The sequence below is a fragment of the Ahaetulla prasina genome, chromosome 9 (genome assembly GCF_028640845.1).
Source record: "Ahaetulla prasina isolate Xishuangbanna chromosome 9, ASM2864084v1, whole genome shotgun sequence".
Lineage (NCBI taxonomy): Eukaryota > Metazoa > Chordata > Lepidosauria > Squamata > Colubridae > Ahaetulla > Ahaetulla prasina.
In genome coordinates this window covers 3083459-3102073 of record NC_080547.1, presented here as the reverse complement: position 1 = coordinate 3102073, position 18615 = coordinate 3083459, and the positions used below count along the sequence as shown (strand labels likewise).

Here is an 18615-nt window from a genome sequence, read left to right as displayed (position 1 = left end):
AATGCAGTTCTTGGAGCTAAACTGGCTACCCCGATTTAAGTTTTCTTTCTATGCTTGCATTTCGCAAATATGCAAGGCTTGCTTGTAGCTGACAAAATACCTCGGTGGGCATGCAGACACGCATGGAGTACACTGCCACATTGTTGGTTTCATTTTTACATTGCAAACTGCCGTGGGACGGTTGTTTTTATATTGCATTAACTTTTTTAAGAAAGTTAAACTTGGATGAGTATTTCAGAAATACTAGGTGGCTCAGTGGCTAAGACGCTGAGCTTGTCGATCGAAAGGTCGGCAGTTCAGCAGTTCGAATCCCTAGTGCTGCCGTGTAACGGGGTGAGTTCCCGTTACTTGTCCCAGCTTCTACCAACCTAGCAGTTCGAAAGCATGTAAAAAAATGCAAGTAGAAAAATAGGAGCCACCTTTGGTGGGAAGGTAACAGAGTTCTGTGCGCCTTTGGCATTGAGTCATACCGGCCACATGACCATGGAGATGTCTTCGGACAGCACTGGCTCTTCGGCTTTGAAACGGAGTTGAGCACTGCCCCCTAGAGTCGGGAACGATATGCGAGGGTAACTTTTACCTTTGCCTGTTTTAGAAACAAGAAACAGAAGAACTCTTTAACATCGGGCTGAGGTTGTTAACTTGTCTTCTTCATTTTTGTCCCTGCAGAAAATCAGGATTACTTTGAGAAGCATCGGTGGCCCCCCGTTTGGTACCTGAAGGAAGAAGACCACTTCCAGAGAGCCAGGAAAGAGCGCGAGAAGGAAGACTACCTCCATCAGAAGCGGCAGCCGAAGAGACGGTGGCTCTTCTGGAATGCTTCTTCCCCTTCCTCGTCGGCAGCCACAGCTTCCTCTTCCTCCTCCTCTTCCTCTTCCTCCTCTGCTGTGGTTTGAGGGTTGCACTTCCTCTGCTTCGACGGCTCTTAGAAGATGGAGGGAGCCTATTGGTGCCTGGCATTCCAAAGGCGCGTGGCGAGATGCCACAGGCTGTGGCCCTCAGTGGGGAAAATCCGCATGAATATCCCCGAGAGGCTGGTGAGGAAAAAAAGAAAAAACCTGAAGGAGAGCAACTCAGGAGTCAGAATATCCAACATCTCATCCGGAGCTCTGGGTGGTCTCCATCCCTGCCTCGGGCTAGTCTAGAAGCACAGCAGATGGAAGCCACCAACGGTGGAACGGAACGTGGTCCCTGTTTTCTTTCCGAGACGCTCAAACTCATCCAGCGGGACTGAACCTCCGTTTTGCAAAAAAAATGCTGGAGGAGGGGAAAAATTTTGTTTTGTTTTTGTTTAAATGGGGGGGGGAAACAATTACTCCCAAGAAAGCTGGAGCCATTCTGTATTATTATTATTATTATTATTATTATTATTATTATTTTCTTTTCCCCTTTGCAAAAAAAGAAAAAAGTTTTCTTTTTAAAAAAAAAAGTATTACGTACCTCACATCGACCATTCTCTGCACCTCAACATTTCAAGTTGCTGCAGATGTCTTGCGTGTCCCTTTTACCTTTTGGAGCTCCGGACAAAAGGGCCCCTTTGTTTTGGTTGTACTTAACTACTTACCCAGGCACTTATTAGTCTTAGATGTTTTGCTTTGAGCAAGGCATGTGGTCCTGCCAGCAAACGGCTGGGGTCTCTCTGCTGCTGAAATGGCGGATGCCCCTATGAAGGAAACGCCCCTCTGCCCAAGAGAAGCACAGATCCTCCACCGGGGTTCAAGGGCCAGAGGAGGTATGTGTGTGTGGGGGGGGGAAATGACCCTAGACTAGAGAAAAGCAGATTGACAAGGCTTGAAAGCTGCTGCTCCCACCCACCTTTTCGCCCCCTTTTAAGTTTGCAACACAATCGACAACACTGACCAAACGTGGCTGATGAGGAGAGAAATGGGAGGAAGAGAACAACGCCTGCCCGATTTTGGCCATAATGCTTGAAAATGCACTTGTACGAAAAGAGTATAAACCCATCCACACACACACACACCCAGCAGTTAATGTGCTGTTTTAATGAAAATGAAAACACCAACCAATACACATCTTGGATTTTAGTGTGGAAGGTTCTGTTGTAATAAATGGTATTTTAAAGAGACGGGTGTGAAGTTGTCTGTGACTTGGAAGGGAAAAGAAAAAGAGGTGGGGTGGCAATTTTTTTTTTTTATTTGCATTTATATCCCGCCCTTCTGCGAAGACTCAGGGCGGCTTACACTATGTCAAGCAATAGTCTTCATCCATTTGTATATTATATACAAAGTCAACTTATTGCCCCCAACAATCTGGGTCCTCATTTTACCTACCTTATAAAGGATGGAAGGCTGAGTCAACCTTGGGCCTGGTGGGGCTTGAACCTGCAGTAATTGCAAGCAGCTGTATTAATAACAGACTGTCTTAGCAGTCTGAGCCACCAGAGCATTGGGTGGATTGGTTCTGGATAGTAGCAATAGTGTTTAGCACTTATATACCATCCATAGTGATTTACAGCAATTCTTGGTTTACAGCATCAGAATATTTGCCCCTCAACAATCTGGGTCCTCATTTTACCGACCTCGGAAGGATGGAAAGGCCGAGTCAAACTTGAGCCAGTCAAGATTGAACTTCTGGCAGTGGGCGGAGTCAGCCTGCAGTACTGCATTCGAACCACTGCGCCACCGGGGTTTCTAACTCTGCTTCTAATAACTAAAGCTTTAGCGTTGTGAGCTTTACCTACAAGAGCTTTGCTAAAGTAGAAGTCAGGAGACGTGTTCTGGTACCCCAAATATTGCCTCAGAAGAAAGAAGACGACAACACAATGTGTTTGATCCCATTAAGATCAAACTCTAGACTCTGGGCAGAGTTTGCCTGCAAACTCTTTAAAGGTAAAGGTAAAGGTTCCCCTCGCACATATCTGCTAGTCGTTCCTGACTCTAGGGGGCAGTGCTCATCTCCGTTTCAAAGCCGAAGAACCAGCACTGTCCGAAGACGTCTCCGTGGTCATGTGGCCGGCATGACTCAACGCCAAATGTGCATGGAACACTGTTACCTTCCCACCAAAGGTGGTCCCTAGTTTTCTACTTGCATTTTTTACTTGCTGTCAAACTGCTAGGTTGGCAGAAGCTGGGACAAGTCACGGGAGCTCACCCCGTTACATGGCAGCACTAGGGATTCTTTAATGTCTTAAACTCTTTAATGTCACTTTAACCACTGTGCCACGAAGGGTTTAGGCTCCACCAGCCTAGCTGCAAATTCTAGGCCCGTGATGGCGAACCTATGGCACACGTGCTGGAAGTGGCATGCAGAGCGATCTCTCCGGGCACACCAGCCGTCGCCTGTTGCTCTTCTGGGTTCTGGTGTGCATATGCACGCTGGCCAGCTGGTCATGCACATGCGCAAGCCAGGAATCTGAGCTTCCGGTTTCCGGCACGACAGCTGGTCTTCACTCGTGCATGCGCACACCAGAAACTGGAAACCAGAAGCTCAGCTTCCCGGCGTGCACATGGACACCAGGTAGCTGTTCTTTCCGGTTTCTGGTGCTCCCCTACGAGCGTGCGAGTGCTCCCGTTTCGGCACTCGATGCGAAAGTTTGCCAACACTGTTCTAGGCCTTGCAGTTATTGAAAGTTAACAATAGCTGAAAAGAAGAGGTGTGGGTCACCTGCATTAGGACTTGAATTTCTTTGGGGCCCCTCTTGAGACTCAAGAATATTGAGTCTCAATGATAGTGGCATAAGAAAAAATTCCCTATACTAATAAATTTATTTAACCAACTTGCACTTACAAAAGCAAGTTTGAAAATGTGCGGCCCTACTAGAGGTTGGGGTATCCCTGGAGTAGGATACAGAATGTTCTAGATTCTTTCTTCAACTGGTACAAGTAGTTGAACCATAGTTGAGACCAGAATTTTCACTGCTAAGAAAGGCGGTTCTCAGTTGAGTCACACTCAGTTTTACCACCTTTTCTGTCGCGATTGTCAACGGCAGTTAAGTGAATCATGCGGTCACTAAGCGAATCTGACTTTCCCCACTGACTTGGCTTGTCGGAAGCCTCGTGGGAAAGTTGCAAATGGTGATCACATGACCCTGGGATGACGCGGCCATCATAAATGCCAGTTGCCAAGCCCCTAAATTTTGATCACATGACTGGGGACGCTACGGCAGTCTTTGACTACGACAACTAGATAGGTCACGTTTTTCAATGCCGTTGTAACTTTGGACAACCACTAAGCGAAAAGTTGCAACTTGAGAATGACCTGTCATGCTTATCCAATTTCCTGCCCTCAAACAATGTCCTGGCATTTTAAAAGCATTGTTCTGGGTTATGAAAGTTTAGGGTATGAATACATACATGCAAGAGACAAACTTCTCCATGCTGATAAAGTGCTATCCATGCCCATAACTCATTGTCGTGTCCCACTCCTCCGCTGACGGCCGGGTCAGGGAAATCTGAATCAGGCGTGCCTCTGCAGCTCTGCCAAAGTCCTAGCAAAGTCCTCAGGGCAGGCAGGAGACCAGAAAGTGACTTCAGCAAGATATGTTTAGACTTTGCCTGACTCAGAGAATGCCAGAAAGCAGATCCTTTATATAGGCCATGGGGTGTGGCTCCATGACTCAGCACTTATCCAGGCCTGCCCCTCCCTTCCTTCTGACGCCGCCGCCTATCAATTCTTCTGAAGCAAGGGTCACTCCAGTCGGCAGCTGTTGGTAATTGACCTCCCTCAGGCTCACATGCTGTGGGGGAGGGGTCTAGTTGCTCCGTTTGCCTGGGCATGGAGCCAGGGCTGGGACCGGGAGGTGCTTCCTCCTGTCTGGGCATGGAGCCAGGGCTGGGGCCGGGAGGCATATAGGATGTTCGGAAGCAGAGCGGGCAAGACACAACACTCATGCTAAGTAAAGTGGCATGTTTTAATACTCCAGATTCAGGTGAGAATATATCTATCTGTATCTATCCATTATCTATCATCATTATCATTATCTGTCATTATCTATTTCTATCTATCTACCTACCTACCTACCTACCTACCTACCTACCTACCTATATTAATCTATATATCTATATCTATCCATCATCTATCCATCCATCCATCATCTATCATCATTATTATCTATTGCTATCTATCTTCTATCTATCTATCTATCTATCTATCTATCTATCTATTTTATATCAATCCATCTATATATCTATCTATAACTATCCATCATCTATCTATCCATCCATCATCTATCATCATCACCTTTATCCCTATCTATTTCTATCTATCTACCTATCTATCTACCTATATTAATCTATATATCTGTATCTATCCATCCATCCATCATCATTATTATCTATTGCTTTCCATCTATCTATCTATCTATCTATCTATCTATCTATCTATCTATCTATCTATCTATCTATCTATCTATCTATCTTTGGTATGACCTGAGCATAGCCCATAAAATGATCTGCTACAATGTCCTTCCTGTCAATGACTACTTCAGCTTCAACCACAAAAATACACGAGCACACAATAGATTCCAACTTAAAGTGAACCGCTCCAGTCTTGATTGCAGAAAATATGACTTCAGTAACAGAGTTGTTAATGCCTGGAGTGGACTACCAGACTCTGTGGTCTCATCCCAAAATCCCCAAAACTTTAACCCAAGACTGTCCACCGTTGGCCTCACCCCATTCCTAAGCGGTCTGTAAGGGACGTGCATAAGAGCACCAGCATGCCTACCGTCCCTGTCCTAATGTTCCCTTTAATTCTATTCATTTTATGTATTCAGTTCATGCTTAAACTTATATATATTATTTAATATGTATTCAACTAAATAAACAAATTAAATAAATATCTATCTATCTATGGATCTATTTAGTTATGCTGGCTGGAGAATTCTGGGAATTAAAGTCCACAAGTCTTAAAGCTGCCAAGTTTGGGGACCCTTGATTTAAATATTTGGAACATCAGCAGCGCCCTGTTGGATCAACCCAACAATCTTCTCACTGTGGCTGACCAACTGCGGAAGAAACCCCCCTCGTTTTCCAGCGGACAGACTTCAGAGGCAAACATTCTGATTGCTAATAGCCATTGACTTCTATGAACTGATCCAACGTTGTTGTTTTTTTTAAGCCAGCCAAACTGGTGGCCAGCACCACATCTTGTAATGAATCTCAAAGGTAAATTATTTAACTCAACAGTTACTCAAGAAATAATGTCAATTGGAAATTCTGAAAATTGTAGCCCAACTCCTACACTGTGGCGCTTTGCTGGCTGAGGAATTCTGGGAGTTGAAGTCCACAAATCTTAAAGTTGCCAAGTTTGGACACCCCTGGCTTAACACAAGGAATATATCTTAAATAGACTATATACAACAGTGAGCCATTTTTAACGTTGGTTTTATTTATTGCAAAACAAAACTTTACATAGCTTTATTCACAAGTACCTATCTTCGTTGTTAACTTACAATAGGCAAAGAGCAAAAAAGGAAGGCTATAAATTAACGAGGAGTTACACAAACCTGAACACATTTTTTTAAAAGTTTTTTTTTTTAAACCATCTAAAATACTTGTTCGTCTTTAAGTTTAACATTTCGACACGAATTTAACATTCAAAGAGAAGAGAAAACGGAAACAAAAAAAAAGCATACCATATTAAATATCTAGAAACAGATACAACTTTGAAACAAACTTCAACTTGAAGAGTAACTATTTACACCGATACTTTTGTTCCTTAATTTGTCAATTCAACTCCAGTAGATGTTTCCAAATATGGCGTTCTATCTTTGCCAAGATCCAGATCCCAGCTGCTAAGAAAGGAGAACTGGGCTTGTTATCTTCCTATGGTGTCAGCCAATACATCGTATAGAAATATGTTGAATCTCAAGAGATTTACAGGGGACCCGGTCTCCCAAATCCACAAAAAACTTAAATCAGATGGACTTGGTCATGAAGACGTCTGACATGTACCACATGCAAAATGCACTCTCTTCTCTTTAACGCTGCTGTGATTTCCTGCATTCCGTACCAAATAAAAATTCTCGTGGCCCTCTTTTTAACTGGCCTCTGGAAATGCCGCAGAGTAAGGCAAATTCAAATTCATCCGGATTTTATTTTTTTTAAAATTTTCACTCAAAAGAGTGTAAAGTCACAGCTGAGTGATCTGGCTATTGAGGCTCATCCAGAACAGTTGTCCACCCAAGAAGCTATTGGACAGTTCCTCGAGGAATGGAAAGATGGCTCTGCCACCCAACCTTTGCAATCTCTCAGCTTCCCTTCCTTTCACCCATCCACCCCTCTTGGAATTAAATTGTTTGACTGCTGAAAGTTATGGGCAGGAACCGCCCCACCTAATTCCTCTTGTGCCAACACTGTCATTCAAATGTTGTCCAGGATCAAGGACACATTGCGAGCGCAGTAAAGCTTAGCCAAAACAGCAATGTCACGACATGGATTTCATCCGAATCTACCCACTGCCAAATATGAATAGTCTTTATCCAGAATCAAATGTGAAACACTGAAAGGAGGGCAGTGCACAAGGTCGGTGTTCTACACCAGGGGTCTCCAACTTTAAGACTTGTGGACCAACTCCCAGAGCAAAGCTGGCTGAGGAACTCTGGGAGTTGAAGTCCACAAGTCTTAAAGTTGCTAGAGATTAGAGACCCCTGTTCTACACAACTTCAGGGCCACCATGGACCCTACAAGAAGGATCTGAATGCGCTACAGCTGCAAAAGGAGAGCTGATATCACAAATAAAAGGGGTGGGGGAAAAGAAATCAAGATGTTGAAAGATCTCAGCGAAGTCCAGGTCAACTGAACTTTTCTTGAAATTCCAATTTAATCCAAGAGATTAAAATCCTGCGGGACCGATTAGCAGGCTGAGTGGAAGAATGCCCCAAATTGTAGCTTTTTAGGAGGGTTTTTTTTAAAAAAAAAAACCTGCTCCTCACATTGCCAAAGTCTCACTCTTGAAAGTCGCTTTTTTTTTTTTTTGCAAACACAGTTCAAACCCAAAAAAAAGGGGAGGGAGGAGGAATACTCATATCTGTAAATCTATGGGGGTAAATTTATTGTTATTTAAAAAATAATGATTTTTAATGGAACCAAAGAGGACTATTCTAAAAAATTTTTCCAACAAGTGAGATTTCACATAAGTGAGATTTCACATAAATGTAAAGGGGATGGGGGGAGGGGGTTGGAAATCAATCTATCCCTGCTTCTCTTCCTCTTATTTGGAAGTGTTGTATGAGTGTCTTTCCATCAAGTCCCTAGAAATGGGGACAAACCGCCAGGAACTGCCCAACGTAGCACAGCTCAATCAGATTGAATGCTTACGTAGCCCAGCTGTCAGATGGTTGCCAGCAAGTTGCCTCTACGAAGGCCAAGCACCAAAGATGGCAGCCTTACCTTGCCATGGTTTCCAAAATATCGATATACACATGGAGGGGTGTGTGTGTGTGTGTGTGTGTGTGTGTGTGTGTGTGTGTGTGTGTTTGTGTGTGTGTAGGTCTGGGCATTTTCGGGTCTTTTCCCGTGTAAGGTTGAGAGTATCTTGGCGACATTTTGACAAGGTCTCACTCATCATCTTCAGGCTGGTGTCTTCGGCTTCTTCTTGGCTTCGTGCTTCTTCTCTCCTCTTTGCTCGAGAAGCACAAAGCCGAAGACACCAGCCTGAAGATGATGAGTGAGACCTTGTCAAAATGTCGCCAAGATACTCTCAACCTTACACGGGAAAAGACCCGAAAATGCCAAGACCTATATACCTATACCCATGAAAACCTACGAAAACACACACACACACACACACACACGTGTGTGTGTGTGTAGGTCTTTGGTTATTCGGGTTTTCTCCCACGTAAAATTGGAGGTGTCTTGGCAACGTTTCGACGATGTCTCATTCGTCATCTTCAGGCTGGTGTTTACAGCTTCGTGCTCCTAGAAGCACGAAGCTGTAAACCCCAGCCTGAAGATGACGAATGAGACTTCGTCGAAACGTTGCCAAGACACCTCCAATTTTACGTGGGAGAAAACCCGAATAACCAAAGACCTACATACAAACACCCGCGAAAACTTCAGAAAACATATATATACACACACACATATATATCCATATGCATTATATGAGATGTATAATCTCATTTTAATGACTCCATAATTCCTAGTGGAGTCTGGGCAACTGAACGGAGCCGAGTGTTTACTGGCCGGATGCCTTTCCTCTCGCCAATGTGGAGTTTTGTTCAGCAGATAAATTCTCATTGTGCCCAGAGAGAAATATCTATTTTCCAACCTCAAATTTAGAGTTACATATCTGCTTAATTCATTGAGAATAATAAGCATTTTTTCCCCCAGAGAATTTCATCAGGGAGAAGAAAATGGGAGCGGGGTGGGGTGGGGGGGAGATGGTGGATGACAGTCTCTGGGTGATTTTCTTGCATTTGTAATTAGCCCCAGGAAGAAGGATCGGTGGAAGTTGTACTCCAGCATGATGGGGTGAGACCGAGAGAACGGAGACTACAACAGCCTTATAGGCACCACGAGAACGGAGCTCCACAATTTACAACCTCAAAGGATTGCTTGTAAACACGCGGCGCACGAGAGGCCAAATCGCCCCTTTCTCGTGGCCCAGATTAATAATTTACAAAATAAAATATTCATACGCTTGTTTTTTTTAAAATTGCCGCAAATAAAACCACGTTGTCACGTTTACTGCAAATCAGAAATAGGATCTTGCAAATTAAAGAACTTCAGTTACCGGGGATTTTTTGTTTTTGTTTTTTGCGGGGGGGGGGGAGTGTAACATTTTAGTTTTTAAAGATTAGTACATTTCTTTTTTATGCTCCTATTTTGACCTTTTAGCAGCAAATATACACGCACGTGTTTTTTTTTAAAGGAACTCAAATTAACAGGATATTTTAAAATATCGACATCGACATATATCAATATTTCATCAACATACTATACGTATTCTCTCGCTGAGGATCTGGATCTTGCCCTGTAGAATATAAATCAATGCTAAATTGGAAACAAGTAGCTGGAAAATCCTTCTGTCTTCTCTTCTCAAACGACCGAAAAGAGATTCCTAGAGACCCTCCAATGTGCATTTAAGAACAATCCCTACTTTGGCGGACATGTATAACAGCATGTCCAAAAACGGAGATGGAAAATAATTTCGGGCGTAGCATTTCATTTTCTTGAGATATTTCATTTTCACTGAATTGGAAAGAAGACGAAACGCTTCTAGCCCTTGCAGATGAGAGCTCCTGAATATATTATATTGCCTCGTATCCCAACCTTTCCTGTTGCACCAGCATGCCACACATGTGTGGCTTGGTTGCAAATAGGCTACGTCCCGGTAGTGGGTCGTGGCCCATGGTTGGTGATTCCTGCTGTAATGACTTAAGGGAGGAGCTATTTCTCCCTTCTATATCTAGTACCCTGGAGATGTAGATACAAGAAATCAGTTTTGAACATTTGGCACCGTCTACCCAGAAGAATTAAATTCAGCCAAAAACACACGAGAAGCTTCACAGCGTCAACAGAATGGCAAATACTAGCCCATCAAGTGAAAGGATTGTCCTTATTGGTGGAGGCACCTTTTTATCACTGAATAGCAGCCGGATTTAAAACCAAACACTTCATACGCAGGTACAAAGATGGTTTTCCCTTAAACAACTTTTGTTCACATCTCATCCAAAAGAAGACCCGAGGCTATCCAAATTTACCCAAGACGGATTTTTTTTAAAAAAAATATAATAATAATAATAATAATACAGAATTTATATTGTTCATTGAAAAGGATCCATTTGGCCACCAAAAATAACTTTCCTGGGGGAACATCATACTGAAAAGAATGAGACAGCCTTCAAAACAACACCGGTATAGTAATACTTCTTAGCACGATCACTTCTGAAAAGCCAAATTCGCCTGGCACCTCTTTAAAGAAATGGATCTTTTTTTGGGGAGGAGGAGGGCTTAAAGAGCAGTTGTGCCATCCTTAGAAAACCCAGGCGGACTAAAGAAAGGAGGTGTCAGGAGGGCCCTAAGGACAGGGTCCAAGCCAGACATGGCACGCTATTGGCATTTCCCTATTGGTATTTTCCCAAGATTAAACGGGGATCTGGCAAAGTCTGTGAAAGGATACCATTCCTGTAAGAACAGGGCAACAATGATGTGGCTGGCATAACCCACATCTAACTCTGAAAGCAGATTTTATCTTTGGGTCTAATGTCCAGCACAGTCCTATTCTCAACATTTTTTTTTGATGTTTTTTTTTTAAAAAAGCCCTCTTGGAAAGGCAGTGCATATAGAAGGCCTCGTGCTGGTTTTAATTATTTTAAAATGTAAACAATATACGACTTGGTCAGAAGAAGCTAGTAACACAGCATCTTCTCCTTACCACTTTGCCAGGTGGTCAAAGGTTAGATTCAAGGAGAGACCACCTGGCTGAGAACCTACTCTTCGTAGACATACAAACGTTGAGCAACGAGAATAGATGTAATTTCTTCCGCTACACCCTTTAAGTCCATGTCTCTGAGCACCTCCAGAAGAACGTTCAAGGTGGCCGCCTGGCCATTCTTGTCCAGCCAGGTCCGTAGCATTTGATAATGCTTGTCGTTCATATAATGTAAAGAGTTTTCTGCAGCGTCAATTTCATTGTCGGTCAACTTGAGGAGTCTCATGAATCTTCTCCATTCCTTTGAGGGCACCTTGCTGATGAAGACGTCAAAAGATTGACTCAGGGCTGGAAAGGAATAGGATCAATTTGAGTTAGATGAAAGGAGGAGGAGGGGGGGGAAGGAGGAGGAGGAGGAGGAGGAGGAGGAGGAGGAACAGACGACTGTGGGGTCTTTGGTACTATCTGAGCTTGGTCGCTTTCTTGCTGATGTTTCATTACCCGACAAGGCAGTAGTGAAATCTGAACTGGTTTACTACCGGTTCGCTGGCTGTGCATGTACGCGCGCATACCAAATGTGAGGGGGCATGTGCGCGCAGTGCACGCCAAAAGGAAGTATGGGGTAAGTAGAACAGCGCACGTACGGGTGTGTGTGGGTGATCAGCTGTGGTGTGCTATTTTTTTTTCCTTTTAAAAGCATTTTTTTTACAACCTATTAGCCGAATCGGTTTTTAAAAAATGCTTTTCAAAATAATAAAAAAAAAAAGGCTGTGACGATCAGGCACCTCAGCTGGGATTGTCAGAGCCTTTTTTTTACCTTTTAAAAGCATGTTTAAAAAGAAGTGGCAAGTGGGGAAGCGGGGAACGGGTGATTTGGTGGACATGGGGGCGTGGGCAGGGATTTTTGCTACTGGTTCTCTGAACCTCCTGCCGCAATCGCTACCGGATCAGCCAAATTGGTCCGAACAGAGAGCATTTCATCCCTGCGACTAAGTAACATCATTAGTGCTAGAAGGGAGTTGTGTTTGGGAGGAGGAGGAGGAGGGGGGGAAATTAAACAGCTGCTTCTGATTTCCCAGTCACATGGGTTGCTATGGGGAAAGTCTGGGGCACTTCTAAGGACTTTTTCAGAATCAAGTATTGCATAACACTCCCCCTCTCCCTCTCCCCCCTTTCTCTCTCTCCCTCTCTTGAAATGCAACCCCCACCCCACAAAAAACTCAATAGAATAAAAAACAAACAAACAAGATAAAATAAATGAGAGGAAAATAAAATTCCTCATGAAAATAGAACAAAACCGTAAAGTTGTTCGCGGAGACTGAGACAAGCCAAGCAAAGCCAGCCATGTCCGCAACCAAAGTTAAGCTCATGCTAGCGTCTTCGAGTCAGAACAGATTCTGACAGCGATAGCCTTGCAGTTTCCCAGGAACCAGGAAAACCAATCTGTAAATTTAACAAGGCAGCTTTGATCACTTCTAGCATGAGGTGCTTTGGATAACGGAGAAAGGGCCTAGCAAACAGCGTCTGCTCCTGCCTTCCCATATTCTGCCTTTAAAAAAACAAATGGCAGTAGTGCCAATGGAATGTGACTAGAACTTCTTACAACAATTTACTCATCTTTAAATCTGTGGAATTTAAGAGGGACCCACATCCCGTGGTCTCATCTGGGAGGAGGAATGAAAGAGAGGGCTACGTTTTTGGTTTGTGGTTTTCTCTATGGTCAATGTTTCTGTCGTGTCCCACTCCTCCGCTGACGGCCGGGTCAGGGAAATCCGAATCAGGCGTGCCTCTGCAGCTCTGCCAAAGTCCTAGCAAAGTCCTCAGGGCAGGCAGGAGACCAGAAAGTGACTTCAGCAAGATATGTTTAGACTTTGCCTGACTCAGAGACTGCCAGAAAGCAGATCCTTTATATAGGCCATGGGGTGCGGCTCCATGACTCAGCACTTATCCAGGCCTGCCCCTCCCTTCCTTCTGTTGCCTCCGTCTATCAAGTCTTCTGACGCGAGGGTCACTCCAGTCTGCAGCTGTTGGTAATTGACCTCCCTCAGGCTCACATGCTGTGGAGGAGGGGGAGGGGTCTAGTTGCTCCGTTTGCCTGGGCATGGAGCCAGAGCTGGGGGCTGGAGGTATTTCTTCCTCTTCAGCCTGTCTGGGCATGGAGCCAGGGCTGGGGCCGGGAGGCATACTAGAACATTCCTCCGTGTTCGGAAGCAGATAAGCAGACCCCGGCTGAGGTGAGATTGGACGAGACACAACACTTTCTAAGCATTGGTAACTTCAACATAGGTGGACGTCCAACTCCCAGAATTCCCCAATCAGCCATGTTGGCTGGAGAATTCTGGGAGCTGAAGCCCACCTATCTTGAAATTGCCAAGGTTGAAGACACTGTTCTATGGGCTTCCTTGGATGCCCCTGGAAGACCTGAAGTTAGCTTTCTGAAGCTACCAATACATGTCTCTACTCCAACATCAGGGGTACCTGACCTCCAAGATCCTTTCCAGCCGTATTGTCCCATGTTCTAGTTCCTATATACCTAATACCTTTATATTTCAAGGAATGTTCTTGCAAAAAGAATCCCGATTAACTTGCAAGAATTTAAGAGCACTTACTGTTTGCTGAGTTGTCGCGATTTCTAGGAACCAATTTCCTCATTTCTGCATGTTCTTGACCTTCCTATCATGAGAAAGAATAGAAAAGGTAAATGTTTCTCCTATCCCGTTGATTCCAGAGGGTGGTGCTCACCTCTGTTTTTTAAGCAGCAGAGCCACTGTTGTCTGAAGACATTTCCAAATGTCATGTGGGCAGCATGACTATACACTAAGGTGCACGGAACGCTGTTACTTTCACACTGAAGTGGTACCTATTTATCAACTCGCAGTTGCATGCCTTCAAACCGCTAAGATAGATAGATAGAATTCTTTATTGGCCAAGTGTGATTGGACAGACAAGGAATTTGTCTTGGTGCATATGCTCTTGGAGTACATAAAAGAAAAGATACCTTCATCAAGAATCATAAGGTACAACACTTAATGATAGTCGTAGGGAAGCAGTCAATATAAGTCTTAAGGATACCAGCAACAAGGTTACAGTCATACAGTCATAAGTGGGAGGAGGTGGGTGATAGGAACGATGAGAAGAGTAATAGTAATGCAGATCTATTGAATAGTTTGACAGTGTTGAGGGAATTATTTGTTTAGCAGAGTGATGGCGTTCGGGGAAAAACTGTCCTTGTGTCTAGTTGTTCTGGTGTGCAGTGCTCTATAGTGTCGTTTTGAGGGTAGGAGTTGAAACAGTTTATGTCCAGGATGTGAGGGATTTGTAAATATTTTCACAGCCCTCTTTTTGACTCGTGCAGTATACAGATCCTCAATGGAAGGCAGGTTGGTAGGAGCTGGGGCAAGTAACGGGAGCTCAACCCATCACGCGGGACTCGGGTCTTGAACCCGAGCTGTCAGCTTTCCAGCTGACAAATTCAGCGTCTTTGACAGCTGAGCCATCATCCCCGCAGAAAAAAATGGAACTCAATTGCATTCATGAAATTAAAGAAGTTGTCTTCAACATACAACCATAATTGGAATTGGAATTTCCATCATAAGAGCCACGGTGACGCAGTGGTTAGAGTGCAGTACTGCTTTTGCTGACTGCTGGCTGCCTGCAATTTGCCAGTTTGAATCTCACCAGGCTCAAGGCTGACTCAGCCTTCCATCCTTCCGAGGTCAATAAAATGAGGACCCAGATTGTTGGGGGCTGACTCTGTAAAACCGCTTAGAGAGGGCTGTAAAGCACTGTAAAGTGGTATATAAGTCTATTGCTAAATAAAGGTAAAGGCTCCCTTCGCACATACGTGCTAGTCGTTGCCGACTCTAGGGGGCGGTGCTCATCTCTGTTTCAAAGCTGAAGAGCCAGCGCTGTCAGAAGATGTCTCCGTGGTCATGTGGCCGGCATGACTCAACGCCAAAAGGCGCACAGAACGCTGTTCCCTTCCCACCAAAGGTGGTCCCTATTTTTTCTACTTGCATTTTTTACCTGCTTTCGAAACTGCTAGGTTGGCAGAAGCTGGGACAAGTCACGGGAGCTCACCCCGTTACACGGCAGCACTAGGGATTCGAACCGCCAAGCTGCCAACCTTTCGATCGACGAGCTCAGCTGTCCTCACCCCTGAGCCACATTGCAATTATAGGTCAAGCTGGACTCAATCTTAGGATCATCATTTTTATGATGATCGTTAAGCAAATCAGCATTCTAAATGGATGCTTTTGGCAGAAGCTGGCAAAAAAAACCCACCAAAAGCTACAATCATGTAGTATACCACATGCGCAGTGGTTAGAATGCAGTATTTCAGGCAAACTCTGCCCACAATCCGGAGTTCGATCCTGACCGGTTCAAGATTGACTCAACTTTCCATCCTTCCAAGGTCAATAAAACAAGGACCAAATTTTTTTGGGGGGGGGGAGGCATTATGCTTACATCATAAACCACCCAGAGAGTGCTATAGAGCAGGGGTCTCCAACCATGGTCCCTTTAAGGCTTGTGGACTTCAACTCCCAGAGTTCCTCAGCCAGCTTTGCTGGCTGAGGGGCTCTGGGAGTTGAAGTCCACAAGCCTTAAAGGGACCAAGGTTGGAGACCCCTGCTATAAAGCATTGTGGAGCGGTATATAAGCTTAAATGCTATTGTCATCGCTATCATAGGACATTGCAAATGGTTGTAAATGCAAGCCAATTACCAAGTGAATTGCAAATGTATGACCATGGGCGGTTACAATGGTTGTAATTTGTGAGGACAGGACTTTTTTCAGCACCATCGTAATTTTGAACGGTCAATAAATAAATACCGTATTTTTTGGAGTATAAGATGCACTCCCCCACCCCAAAACGAGGGTGAAAATTTGAATGCGTCTTATACACCGAATGTAGCCCCGCCCACCCGCCGGCCCCCACTTTTTGGCCTCTTCCTCCCAGCAATTTGCCTCCTTGCAGCAAACAGCCCATTTCAGCTTCAGCACGTCCTGATTAGCACAAGCAGCTGATTGTTGGTTGGCTCAGCCTCCAACCATCAGCTGTTGCAGGCTGCAGGGATTGCTATTGCCTATTGCTGCGCCGCATATGAGGAAAATTGCTGGGAGGCAGAGGCAGGTGGTTTTTTTTTTCTGGTGCTAATCAGGCTGTGCTGAAACTGAAACTGAAATTGAAACAGGCAGTTTGCTGTAAGGAAGCAAATTGCTGCAAGGCAGAGGCAGAGGCAGATATTTTTTTAAATTTTTTTTTCCTCCCCAAAAATGGTAGGTGCGTCTTATAGTCCGGAGTGTCTTATACTCCGAAAAATTCAGGTGTGACTAACAATCACAACATTTTTTACATTTTGGTTACCTCCTCTGGTGGGGGAGCTCTTAATGGAATCATTATTTCCGGCGCTTGTCCATTGGCAGGGCTACAACTGGGCGAAAGAATTTTGGATTTCTCCTTCCTTTGCATGTTCAACATGTTGTCACGTTCTTCGCTTGGCTCTGGACTGGACCTCTTCTGCAGATATTGGAGGAATTGCGTACGCTTGCAAAAAACAAATATACGGTGGATTTACTAGCTCTAAAAAAATAAAATAGGACTTTGTCTCTGGATTTTTAAGCGTGCGCAAATCCCTTTAGGTATGAAAAGCAAGTCTTACTGAATTGAATGACATTCCAAATATTCGTTCTTCCCCATTTAACAGAAGGTGCCATTTCAACTATTGTTTATTTTAGGAGGAGGATCCGGTGGGCAGCAATTTTCACCAAAGTTAAGAGTGAATTCTGAGAAATACGGCAACCCAAGTTGTGTGGAGGCTCCTTAACCATTGTGATTACTTCAGCAAAATAATTTTACTGTTAAGGTTAATTTCTTGTTAAATTAATACTGCATTAATTTAACTAATGCTAGGAAAATTAATTTTAAATGCTTAATTGTTAGCAGTTTAATTGTTAAACTGCTTGCTTGCTTGTTTAATTAATGCTAAATTTAGTAATGCTAGTAAATACAACATGTTAAGAGATATTTTACCAAATTCAGATAAGATTGTTCTGGGTAAAGAAAAATAACCAGATTTGTAATAACACTCTAGCTTGGATGTATACATGTAAATGGCGAGAAAAGCGAATCCTGCAAGTTTACCAGATGGATGGCATAAGGAAATAAAGCTGTTACAGAATATGGTAATCCTATTAGAAATACTTCAAAACCTCATCCCAGAGGGGAGCAACAGAAACAGACCATAAAGTGGATGTGTGGGGTCTCTAACAATGCTTCGAGCTCTAAGCACATAGAACTTATAAGCAGTATCCTGAATAACGGGAAGCGAGCTTCCTATAATCTTCTCCGCTGTCCTCACCACTCTCTGTATGGACTTTCTATCTGAGGTGCTGCTGCCACCAAATCAAACAGGGATGCAGTTTGTTAAAACGCTCTCAATTGTGCCTCTGTAAAAAGTGGCCAGGATGGAAGGAGAAAGATGTGCTCGCTTCATCCGATACAAAAAATGCAGACGCTGGTTTGCACACTTCAGTAAGGATGATGTGTGGAGAGACCAGTTCACATTGTTAGTTATCTGCACTCCCAGATACTTAATACTGCTGACCACCTCTACAGCTGCATCCTTGATACTGAGTGGAGTATGACCATGCCGGCTCTTTCTAAAGCCTACGATGATCTCCTTTGTTTTATTTACATTTAGAACCAGGTTACTTTTATTGCACCAGTCCACCAGAGCCTTCACCTCTTCCCTATAAGCAATTTCATTCTTGTCCCAAATAAGACCCACCACTGCCGTGGGATCCGCATACTTCACACTATAATTTGTAGCAGGTTTGGCACAGCAGTCGTGGGTCATCAAGGTGAACAGTAGCAGAGTCAAGATACAGAATTGTGGAGAACCTGTACTCAGGGAGATGGCTATTATTCCAGAGGCCAAGTACCACAATGTTGTGGCCTATTGGCCGCCAGCCCCTCCAGCAGCCGAATCAGAGGAGGAGGCAGCGTGGGAGTCAGAGTCAGCATCAAGGCAACCTGAGCGCTCCAAGGGGGAAGAAGGAATGGAGCTGGCAGAGAGAGAGGGGGGGAGGGAGAGAGGGAGAGAGGCGGAGCCTGGGTCATCCGTCAGCCCTCAGATGGAGAGTCAACAGCCCCCAGGTCTGGAGGTGGCTGATGAGGAAGAGGAGGAACAGCTGGGTCCAGTGCCTGACACACGAATGTGCAGAAGGCAGAGGAGAGGAGAGCAGTGGAAATCTATGGGCCAGTCCTTGGGATGG

At 44.3% G+C, this 18615-nt stretch overlaps 2 protein-coding genes across 5 annotated transcripts in view; one reads left to right on the top strand and one right to left on the bottom strand.

Moving 5' to 3' along the window:
• Positions 1-2084, top strand: part of RHOBTB2 (Rho related BTB domain containing 2) — a 61012-nt gene extending 58928 nt beyond the window's left edge. For all 3 annotated transcript variants that reach the window (XM_058194741.1, XM_058194742.1, XM_058194743.1), the window contains one exon: positions 670-2084. In XM_058194741.1, the coding sequence (XP_058050724.1) occupies positions 670-896 (227 nt within the window). In that variant the 3' untranslated portion in view covers positions 897-2084. The remainder of the gene's footprint in view (positions 1-669) is intronic.
• A 6829-nt stretch (positions 2085-8913) lies between these two features.
• The window catches only part of LOC131203786 (tumor necrosis factor receptor superfamily member 10B-like), a 61550-nt gene continuing 51848 nt past the window's right edge, over positions 8914-18615 (bottom strand). Inside the window, exons 8-10 of one of the 2 annotated variants that reach the window (XM_058194390.1) lie at positions 16706-16885; positions 13947-14010; positions 8914-11685 (exon numbers count right to left, since the gene is read on the bottom strand). In XM_058194390.1, coding sequence (XP_058050373.1) covers positions 11396-11685; positions 13947-14010; positions 16706-16885 — 534 coding nt within the window. In that variant the 3' untranslated portion in view covers positions 8914-11395. The remainder of the gene's footprint in view (positions 11686-13946; positions 14011-16705; positions 16886-18615) is intronic. The other variant, XM_058194391.1, reaches the window with a different exon arrangement.